The sequence below is a fragment of the Dipodomys spectabilis genome, unplaced genomic scaffold (genome assembly GCF_019054845.1).
Source record: "Dipodomys spectabilis isolate Male_0828 unplaced genomic scaffold, ASM1905484v1 ptg000024l, whole genome shotgun sequence".
Lineage (NCBI taxonomy): Eukaryota > Metazoa > Chordata > Mammalia > Rodentia > Heteromyidae > Dipodomys > Dipodomys spectabilis.
The window spans coordinates 14,186,312-14,198,541 of NW_024870701.1; the positions used below are offsets into that span (position 1 = coordinate 14,186,312).

A 12,230-nucleotide genomic window follows, 5' to 3' on the forward strand; every position below is an offset into this window, starting at 1 on the left:
TGTTACACAATTTATTTCTATATGTATTTTTGTGTGCATAGTAAATTTGCTTTTATCCCTTAGTTTTTCTTTTTTATTGACCAGACTATTCATCTTCCAGGAATGGCAATATACTAATTTAGATGTATCTCTGAGATTAATTTCATTACAGAAAATTTGTATTTAGGAAACTAATCTAGATATTTTAATGAAAGAAAACTAAAATCAAATTGTAATCCTACATAATTTTTGACATATGGTAACTCCACATTGTCTATGATTTCTAGAAATAAGAAACTGGTACACTTGAAAAGACATTAGTAGAAACCATTTTCCTTGTTGAGGATACCTAAAACACAATGAAATCATACAATAATGAAAATTAGAACATTATTATAGTAAGAAGTTATTTGCCAGAGTAAAAACCATCTCTGAAGAGTGAGTTCTGAATTACTTTGCAAGTGGGTATTCAAAATTTACTGAGTCTTACTTGAATAAATGAGATGATCTGACTTGTTGAACTGTCTCAATGTACCACGTTTTTCTAAAAATGGGAGATATAAATTGCCATTATGAGTAAAATTACTTTAAGTCTCACTATTTGACACTGCAGCTACCTTTATGATCTGTTCCATCTGGGTTTAAATGCATTCGTTTCTGGCACTCTGAGCAGCTCATTAGAAACCGTGTCACCGCTTCTCTTGGTAGGAAGGCATAGCTCTCTGAAATCTGAAAGGATTCACAAAATGTAGATGTTATTACATAAGCTGTCTGGGCATGACTTAACCGAAATGCTCACTGTATTTCCAAATAAGACATGTTATTCCATAATGGTAGGAAGCACAATGAAAGCATGCACTGCATACCATGCATCATTTCAAGAAATATCTATCCAACCTGATTAGATGTCTCCTCGTTAGAGCCAATAATGTCTTGTGGAGAATCAAACATCAGCCACATCTGGACAGATGTATGCTGATATTTCAACAATTCTTTTAGGAAAAATTATCACAGTGTATAGACATTCTAGTATTTTTTGGGTTTTTTTTTTAATATTGCCATCATTGCCTTCTAAGACTTACTGAAAAGAACATCTAAAATTTTACTCAAGTATATATTAAAATTTAGTCCCAAATGGAAGTCATAAACTTTGCATAATGAGCATTTCTTCATTATTGCTTTCAAATATTTAGGAGTAAAGGATAAATTAATGTATCTACTTATTACTGCAGTGAATCATCCCTTCCACAGAAAATGACACATTTTGGAAATGGATTTAGGTCATCTATCTCATTCATCTTAAGTCAATTTCGTATTTCCCACAATTGCTTACACTGATTGTCAGAAAATGCTTCTCCTGCACTCTACAGAGAACTCTACTTGCAGAACTATGATCTAGAATCAATTTGGCCATCAACACTCCTGTCACAGTGATTTTGTAAACATTAACATTTTCTGATCAAAGCACAAATAATCCCTGAAGGTAAGTGGATAGACTTTCACTATCTCTAAGTAAAAAGGGAACTGTGACTCAATGGGAATCCTCAGAACTCTGACACAGGATTCAGTTTTCCCAGATAGTACTATTATTCCTGTTTGCACACAGAAGACTAGCAGGAGAAATAACCGAGTTGTAGATTAGACATAATTGGCATAGATGATTTCTTAGATGCATACAGAAGATATGAGCGTTGATAAAGTTTAACTTAGTAGAGGGAGGGGACAGTATATACCTAATGTATCACTGAGTATAAATGTAAACTAAATTCCTTAGAGGTTATGGGGTCAAAATTTGATAATCAATGGTATAGAAGAAATCCCAATCTCTGAGCCTCCTATAACATTTTCTAAGATTCCACATTATAATTTTGTAGTTCCCTGAGTTTAGAATTAAAATCAGCATTAACTTAGCCACTCCCACTGACTTTCAGTAAAACAAGGTATAGGAATATGAAAGATGAAGACCAAGTCTGTTAAAATCTACATAAGTAATTAAAATTCAGTCCTACTAGGAACTGAAATATAAACATCTAACTTTTAAATGATCAGTTATAAATTATGATTTCTATATTTGAAAAAAATACCATTTCAGACTAGGCAGAGATCTTAGGGGGAAAAAAGTAAAGGGAAGCATTTTTTCCAAGTATTTTGTTAGTTATTGAATAAGGAATTATATGTAATTTAAATTATGACTCTATATAATTCCTCTCTCCCCATCTCTCTACATACCACACACACACCCACACACACACACACACACACACACTGGATTCCTGTGTTCATGTGTTTACACAGGATACTAACACCTTCATCTGATTTTCTGGGAATGATTAGAGGTCATTTTTCCTCATTCACTGAAAATCTATTTTATAATAATTCAGAAGCAAAACAAAAATCGATGCATTACTAATTCTTGGTTTTTCATATTTTAACCCACATGGAATTCTAGTCCATTGAGGTTAATGGAAGCTGACCGATAAGTTCAACAATAAACAAAACTAAAGAGAATGCTCCACCAAATTGCCTGTTTACTGCAGCACACCGACCATAGTATTTTCGTTAGCATAGCCAAGAGAGATCCTCCTGGAAAGTTTTTTACATCTCACTCTCACTTATGAATTGATAGTTTTCCTGCCATGTAGAATAAGGGTAAAAAACACTTCTTTTCTCTTATCCAGAATCTCTGCTTTCTGTACTAGGATTTTCAAGATTGATAATAAGATGGTAGAACCATTTCTAGCATTCATCTCTTCATGGAAACATCAAATTGACAACCATATATATATATATATATATACTGTATAACAGAAAAACACATTCATAGGAACTAAGGAATCAAGATTACAAAAACTGTTGTAACTCCTATAAGAAGAAAGGAAGGGCAGTTTCAAGTTGACCATGAAGATTTGCCCTCAGGCTCCTGCAGTAAAGTTTAGAAAAGGATGGATACCTGCTGTGTGCTGGAAGGGCACTGAAGTGAACACTCAACCTCAGTTTTGATATCAACTTAAGCAGTAGAACAAGGCCACCAGTTCTTACACATGCTGCAAGATAAATATTTAGCTGCTTAAAATATCATGTTTAATAAGATGTCTTATTTAAACCCCTCCAAGTAGACAGATACAAGATAAAAAGAAGGGAACTCTGACTTGACTGAAAAACAAAACCATCAAATTATAAAGTAGAGTAACAAGAGCGGAAGAAAAGAACTACAAAACTGACAAAGAAATTAACAAAATTGCAGTGGTAAGTCCTCACTTAGAAACAGTAAGTTTGAATGTCCAAGTGCATTCTATGAAGTCAGCATTACCCCCTACCAAAGTGAGAGAGTGATAGTAAAAAAAGGGAAAACTAGGGGCCAATATTCTTCATGAATATATATTCAAAAGTCTCCAACAAAATACAAGAAAATAAAATTCAATAGTACATTGAAAGTATTATATGCCAAGGCCAGTGGGGTTTGCCCCTAGGATGCAAGCGTAAGGCAACATAATAAAATGAATAAATATGTTATACTTGGCTAAAATGAATGATTTAAGAAAATTATGATCATATAATGAGTGTAGATGCAGAAAACCTAACTTCTTTTCATGATAAACACACTCAATAAATAATATGGAAACAATGGACCTCAGCAATGTAAAAACCACATATAGGAAACCATACATAATACGCCATGGTGATGGTGAAAATCTGAAAGCATATCATCTAGCTCAAGGACAAGGACAAGGCCGTCCAGTCTCCTCACTTCAATTTGATATGTTACTAGAAGTTCCAGCCACAACAATAAAGCTTGGAAGAGCTAAGACATAAAACTTTAAAAGAAATAGGTAAAACTGTCTATGTTTGCAGAAGATATGGTCTTTTACAGAGGAATGGGTGGACTTAAAAGACTGTCAGAATTAATAATCAAATTTAGTTTAGCTGTAGGATTTTTAAAGAGCAACCAATATAAAAAACTCAGTCACATTTCAACATTCTAACACTGAACTCTCAAAAATCAATTTAAAAAGCCAATTTAAATATCAACAACATAAAATAGTAATACAAATAATTAAGAAGTAAAAGTTCCATATAGAGAAAACTATGGAAATTAGTGAAAGAAACTGAAGACACTAATAAATGAAAAGATACGCATGACCAGAAGAGTTAATACTGATAAATGTCCATATCACCCATAACAATCTATGAACTCGGAACAGTTTCTGCAACTTTCCCATGGAATTCTTCTGATTTGGAAAAGCCATTCTAAAATTGATACAGAGCTACAAAAGATCCTGATCTATTCTTGGGCAAGAAAAACAAATGTACAAGCATCATGCTACCTGATTTCAAAATATGTGGCAAAGCTTCAAAACTGTAGTACAGCACAGATACACAAGTAGACAAATGAACTAAATATTATATATATCTATATGTACATATATATATGGTCAATTGCTACCCAACAAATATCCCAAGAGCAAACATGAAGAAACAAAACTTACGTTGGTATATGGTATAGGGAAAATTGAAAAAGAAAATTTAGAAAGAAAATGAAATATAAGCAACTGTTCACATCACATACAAACATCAAATCAAACCGATGAATGATTTGACCTGAAACGTTAAAGTACTAGGGGGAAAAACCAAATGCAGGATAAAGCTTCTATTATGCAATAATTTTTAGGATATGATCCCCAACACAAAAGATAAAAACCAAAAAATAAACACATGATTTCATCAAACTAAGATGCTCCCACAGAACAAAGGAAACAGAGTGTGGAGATAACTTATAGAATGGGAGAAAATATATGCAGATCAAGTATTCATTAAGAGGTAAAATTTAAACATTTAGAAGGAACTCAACTCAGCTGAAAAAAAATTCCATTTGTAAAATGGTCTGATTGACTGTTTTTGTCCCTCCAAAATTTACATGTGGAAGCAATCCCTAGTGAAGAGATACTGGGAGGTGGTATCTTTGGAAAAGGATGAGGGCTTAAGGTTGGGGACCTCCTGAATGGGAGTGGCGGCCATTGTTCACACTTCCTTCTTTCCACATGTGACAATGGGTTGATTGATGTAATCATTTCACAATGTATTCTTATATCTAAGCATCATGCTTTACACTTCAAATATATACAATTTAGGTTTACTATTTCTACCTCAAGACAGCGGTAGAGACAGACAAAACAATAAAAGGGAAAAAATGATTTGAAGTATAGGCAGCATTTATTGCTGAGGTCCTCAAAATACTTTTTTTTAAAAAAAAATCTAAACATCCTTTGAAAGATCTTGCACTCTTGTATATTTGAATAATTACAGTTAACAATTAAGGTGGCGGGTTGAAACGTTTTGATTTGATCCTCTGGATAGTCTTCTTTGGTGCCATTCAGGCATAAAATTAAAAGCCTCCACATGAACTCTTTTTTGAATGTGAGAGCTGGGTTAAACACCGCTGCGGTTCCCCTCCCCAGTGAAAGGCTTGTCTCCATTTGCTGACAGTGAATATTTGAAATATTAAGCTAACATTAACTAGCTATTCATCATGATGAAACTCGTAGACATATTTTTCCAGGCTCTATTCATTAAAGTGCCACCCTCTATCATGCAAATGCAGCAAGGGTCAACAAATATGATCTAGAAATACAACAAAATTATAAACAGGAAAATTCCCTCTGTTCTGTAAGCTATCATTTTCTCATGTCAGCTACATCCTTGGCCTTACAGAAACTTTTTAGTTGAGTACAGTCACATTTATCCAGACTTTCTTTGATTTACTGTGTTTCAGGAAGCTTACTTAGAAAGTTTCTACCTGTGCCCAGGAGCCCTAATGTTTCCCCTCCTCTTTCCTGTAATAGTTTAATGGTTTCAGGTCTGAGATCTTAAATCCATTTTGATTTCATGCAAGTGCAAGGCATTAAGTAAAGATCTAGTTTCTGTTTTCTGCATGTAGATATCTAATTGCACTAGAACAATTTGTTGAAGAGGCTATCTTTCTTCCAGACTCTTTCTGGCTGTCTTTTAAAATATTAAATGGACAGAGCTCTGTGTGTTTATTTCTGGCACTTCCATTCTGTTACATTGGTCATCAGGTTTGTTTTTTGAGAATGGCTAGCTGTTTTCACTACTATGGCTCTAGACAATGGCCTAAAAAATATTTAGAATATACAGAGAACATAAAAAAATAAACTCAGCCTGGTGCCGGTGGCTCACACCTGTAATCCTAGCTACTCAGAAGGCTGAGATCTGAGGATCACAGTTCAAAGCCAACCCAGGCAAGGAAAGTCTGTGAGACTCTTATCTCCAATAAACCCCCAGAAAACGGAAGTGGCACTGTGGCTCAAATGGTAGAGCACTCGCCTTGAGCTGAAGAGCTGAGCGTCAGCACCCAGGCCCAGAGTTCAAGCCCCACAACCGACAAAAATAAAAATAAAAAATTAAACTCTCAACAAACCAACAACCCAATTAGTAAATGGGCTAATGATAAAGAGAGACTTTAGCTCACAAAATCATAAGTAAATACATTGGGTGGTACGCAAGTTTATACAAATGTATTCACTGACATACAGTGTAGAGTTGGGGACTTGGGGGGGGGGAAGGGATAGTAGGGGAAAAACAAAGGGGAGGTAACAATGCTCGATAGGAAATGTACGCATTACCTTATTCATGTAACTGTAACCCTCTGTACAGTATTTTTACAATAAAAACATATTTAAAAAATGAATCATAAGAACAAACCTAGAAAGAAGGTACAAAATGTTTTGATCCAGATGCAAGAACTATCATTGAAAAAATACTTTCATTCAGATACAAGAAAAATCATTCTAAGATTTATTTTCTTAACTTGTGTTCTGAAATTAGACATTTCTCTGCTTCAGGATTCTAACTGTTCTTTAAATGTATGGCATATAACATAGGTAGAATATTGATTGGGATGATTCACTTGAAAATGGATTTTTTTCCTTCTTTTATTTTCTTTGTTCCTTGATTTGGCAACTCATTATGTTATTCAATTAGGAGTCTAATATGCTTTGTAGTTACTGGTACTATAGGGATACATGATCACACTGGGTTGAAAATATTTTTTCTTATTTTTTCACATTTGAGAAAGATAATAATTCTACAATTTGTTTCTGAATGTAGGACATTATAATATATAAACACAGGCATTTACACCCACCATCTGGCCTTGTTTTTGAGGTAAAGTTTGGATAAGTTTTCTTTAGCTGGCTTTGAGCTGCAATCCTCCTTTTCCTAATGGAGAATTTCAGATGGAAGTCACCACACCTGGCCTTGTTATTGTTGTTTTTTTAACTTTGATTTGGCTGTGGTTGAAATTTAAGGGTGCTAAGGCACAGGATAAGTTTTTGTGTTGCTAAACACTTGTAAAGGACCAGTTCATTTGTGTGTTGACTGATACTAATCTTGTTTTCAGTGAAAAGAATATTTTCTGTATTCCTCAGAACTAGAATATTTTGGGAATTAAAAATAATAATAAGTTAAAATTATTATCATAAAGGCATGAATGATGACCATAATCCCAAAAGAATGCTAATATTTCTACATAAAAGTAACCCAAAGGTAGCATTTTTGATACACTGAACAATAAAAATCAGCCTATAATGGTAGCAATCTGATTCCAGTGGATAAAATCTAGTCTCTGTGAGTCATGAGACCAAAGGAAGAAGCAGAAAGACCCAGAATTGCAGAATTTATTGGAGTGACTGACAAAAGTTCTAAGCATAAGCAAGACCAGTGAATCGCCATAATTTGAGTCAAAAGCATAGGTATACATACACCGGTGAGGAGACATGACTTTATTCAAGCCAAAATTCATTTTTTGTTTATCTACAGCTAGTATCAAAGAGTCAGGCATATTCCTTTCCCCTCCACACTTTAGTTTGATTATAAAGTTCCAAGTACCAGTCTAATGCCTTAATCTGTTTTCAGTGTGCTGAGAAATTGTTCGGGGAAAAGCGACCAGGCTTACTCAGGAGCAATCACGCCATTCATGATCAAGATGGCCGCAGGCATGTCAGGGTGAATCCACATGGCTGCTTCAGAAGTCTAATGACAAATGGCTTGTCTGAGGAAAACTCACGGACCATATCCTTAAAACGGCATTGATTCTATACTTCCATCTGAGACTGAAACAAAGAAATGATGGGTAATATGCCTGACAAATACTATAATTTAAAGGAGGATGAATAGTCTACTTTTCTAGTTCCTTCTGATGAAGAAACCATTTTTTTTAAAATCCCCAAACTATGTAACCAAGTTCTAAAGATCTCAATCGCTACTCAAGTTCTTTTCAACAGACCACAGATAAGGTGAAAATGTCAGGTACCCAAAAGAACCCAAATGATAAGTGAACAATGACTAACTTGAAAGGCTGGTTTGATTAAATTTAATAATTAGACGATACCAAGAATTTTTCTACACTCACTTTTTAAATATGAGTTTCATTTTTAAGACTTACTCGTGAATTCTTGAAATAGTTTAAAAAAAAAACAGTCACTCTACTTGGTTTTGGTACCCTGCATCTTGTATATGCATTTGTCTAATCTGAGGAGGGAAAGGGGAATAACAAAATGCTGAAACAAGGACATAGGATGACCCACTGCAACAAGGATACCCACAAGACGGTATATTGGAAACAACTTTACAACTTCAGGTGGGGGGGGGGAGAGTGAGGGAGATAGGGGAGGGAAGAAATAGTGGGACATCACAAGGGAAGGGTAACAATGCTCGACAAGTCATGTACGCATTGCCTTACTCATGTAACTGTAACCCCTCTGTACAATATCTTTACAACAAAAGGAAAGAAAAACAAGTCATCAAAACCATTTAATGACAAATAGCTGCTCTGCTATATTTTCTCAGACTGCTCATTTCACAAGTTCTAATACAAATTTATGTCCTAAACTCAAGGCAAGAATGACTTCACTTCAAGAGAAAAAGTTATGAGAAAATTTGAGAACAGAGCAATGTCCCTTGCTTCACTCCTCAATCCCGAGAGTCCTGTCTAATATCCCATCTATTATATTTCTGACAAGTTTCAGTAGAATCCTTGATTTTATGCAGATTGTTGATGAAATTGTAATTCCTTGCTCTGAAATGGAAGAAAATAAACCTTTCTGAAAACAGAATTAGAATAATACACTATTACTTGGTTCAGCTGTAAGGCACAAAAGAAAATACTTCCGAAACAATGTATGTTTCATTAAATTCCCCCTTACGAGAATGCTTATGGATTTACCATTTAACCCTCATGATTATACCATGAATAGATTTCCATTTCGCCATTACGACCTTTGTTTAACAGATGAGAAAATGAAACTCAAATATATCATGTAGTCTCTGAATTAAGTGCAAGTCAGTATTCTCAGGGTCCATGCCTAGAACCACTATACATCATAACCAACCAGTCACTCCTAGTAATCAATACTAAAGGTAATAGGGAGACAGTTCCATAATGTCCCCTTATGTGAGGTTCTTTGTAACTATAAAATGCTCTAGACAGTTTGAGGTGACCTTTTTGAACAGGAGGAGACACTAAGCATTCTGTGACTTGTTTTAGGTTACAAGAAACACTCAGACTATGCAATAACAATACAGACTTCTGCCTGGAAGAAATTAGCAGACCATCTGTCCTGCTCCAGCAGAACCAATGGCTCTACAGTGAGGTTTAGTGACAGTGCCACATTGAAACAAGCCAGGAAACCAATGCATAAGACTTCTGCTTGTAATGGAATGTTTGAAAGAAATGTAAGTAATTTTCTATTTCTTAAATAGTATAATGGGAAAAGCAAAACAAAACAAAAAACCATCAGCAGCACAGAAGCCAATTTTGGCCTGACACCATATGAGGTTGGTGAGTTTGGAGGATTCACAATCACTTTATAAAACAATAAAACTAAGCTAAACAAAAAGATCTGGTTACAAAAAAAATCATATCGTTTTGAATCAAGAGCACCAGTGTTAAAAAAAAAAAGGTTTTGTTTGAAAGGATAAATGTTATTACATGACCTTCATGTCAAGAAGTCGCTGGATGGTTAGATGAGTTGTGCTCCTTTTCAGACACCAAGTTTGAACGCAAACAAAAATGGAACTTGATTGTCATCAAAAACGGTACAATCACAATGATTTCAAGTCACTCTCTCCTTTGTTGTTTTCAAAATGCATTTATATCAATGCAACAATAGCTTTGTTTTACTGAAACTAAAACATGAAAATCAAAAGCCCTTGTCAAATATCACACTACACCAAGGACGATTTTGTCCTTGGGAGCCAAACTTCTGAAAATTTCTCCTGTGAAATCCTATTATTTATGGATAAAGAATAAATTGGACGTAATCTCCTAGTTCAATCTGTTTACATTGGTTTGTTTGAAAAAACTTCTGTCGTAATCTAGCTTCAGTGCACTTAGCTGGGCAATAGAGCCAGGAAAGTTGGCTTTAAGGGAATAAAACTAAAATAGAATTAAAAGAGTATATTCCAATTGTTGATAAAGGACTCATATATCCTGATTCATAAAATTATGCATACCAAAGTCTAGAAAAAAACTCTATCTGATCAAGGAAGAAGATCTTTCCTCTATTCAACATCTCCATCTCAGCAAAGGTCCCTCTGCCCTCATCTGTTTTGTATATTGTGTCTTTGCCTCCCCTAAAGAAGTGATTTGAGAATTTTTAATGAAGTTTTTAGTACTATCACATTTGGTTCAGAGTGTAATTTGATATTGTCACTGCCATTTAGCTATGGATTTAATATGTTTCTCGATGTAGTAGAGAATTGAAAAATAGACAATGTTTTGCAATTCATTTGTGTAGGCACTTTTAAATCATTTCATACATAAGATGAGAGGTGCACAACATTGTATTTCTACAGAAGAAATAATTAACTTATACTGATACTTGCAAAATTAATAGTTTTTGAGCCAGTCTCCATGGCTCACACCTGTAATCTTTGTTATATAGGAGGCTGAGATTTGAGGTCTGAAGTTCAAAACCAGTTTGGGCAAGAAAGTATGTAATACTGTTTAAAAAAAAAACATTTTAAAGTTATCCTTAAATAGTTATATGAAAGAGTTTAACCTCAGTGTGTCCATTTATGGGAACAACGCATCTGGATCAGTGTTACTCCCACCAATATTCTTTCATGCTCACTATATACATCAACCCCATCCATGCATTCAAATTTCCTAATTCCATTTTTATATGAGCATTTACTTTTTATTAATTTGTATTATCTTTAGGTAGTTATACAAAGGAGGTGCCATTAAACAAAGCAATTTCGGAATACAGTGCCTCTTTCTCATCTTCCTCTTGTCGGCCGTGGAGCTTGAACTCAGGGCTTGGACACTATCCCTCAGCTCTTCAGCTCAAGGCAAGTGCTCTACCACTTGAGACACAGTACCACTTCCAGTTTTCTAGTGGTTTATCGGAGATAAGAGTCTCATGGACTTTCCTGCCTGGGCTGGCTTTGAACTGTGATCCTCAGATCTCAGCCTCCTGAGTAGCTAGGATTACAGGCATGAGCCACCGGCTTTCTCATCTTCCTATAATCCACCCCAACCCCTCCCTTACATTATTTGATTTTGTGGTTCATACAGTAAATTCTTGACTGAGTTCTCCCCTTCCCACCCATTTTCATTCATCTACCCCTTTCCCCTAATGTTTACAAATACCCATTCCTCTTACAAACACCCATTTCCTTGTACATATTATTTTGTGCTTTGCCTTTGTCCTTCTAAAAAATTCTCCCGAGCTACTAGAGCCTATTGAAAATTTTATTAAAGTAACTAGGTATAATATCAACCCACAAAAATCAGTAACTTTTCTATAGACCAGCAATGAGAAGATTGAGACAGGAAAGCTACTCCATTTGCAATAACCACACAAAAGTAAATAAAACTATTTAGGAATTAACTTAACCAAAGATATAAAGGGCCTTTATAGTGAGACCTTTAAAAATTTAAAAAGATAACTGAAGAATATTTAAGGAAATGGAAAGACCTTCCATGCTCCTGGATTGGAAGAATTAACATGAAACTGGCAATACTGCCCAACGCTATCTACAAATTCAATGCAATACCAATCGAAATTCCAACAAGGAGATAGAGAAAGCAATAGGAAAATTAATGTATAACAACAAAAGAGCTCAAATAGCAAAAAGAATCCTTATTAAACAGAACAATGTTGGGAAAATAACGATATCAAACTTCAAACTCTATTACAAAGCCAGAGTAAGACTCTATTACAAAGCCA

General features: G+C 34.8%; 1 protein-coding gene across 7 annotated transcripts in view; it reads right to left on the bottom strand.

The window, feature by feature from the left end:
• The window catches only part of Nol4 (nucleolar protein 4), a 286,589-nt gene that overhangs the window by 198,884 nt on the left and 75,475 nt on the right, over positions 1–12,230 (bottom strand). For 5 of the 7 annotated variants that reach the window (XM_042675198.1, XM_042675197.1, XM_042675193.1 and 2 more), the window contains one exon: positions 597–708. In XM_042675198.1, the coding sequence (XP_042531132.1) occupies positions 597–708 (112 nt within the window). Of the gene's footprint in view, positions 1–596; positions 747–8,142; positions 8,174–12,230 lie in introns of all 7 variants that reach the window. The other 2 variants (XM_042675195.1, XM_042675192.1) reach the window with 1 other exon arrangement.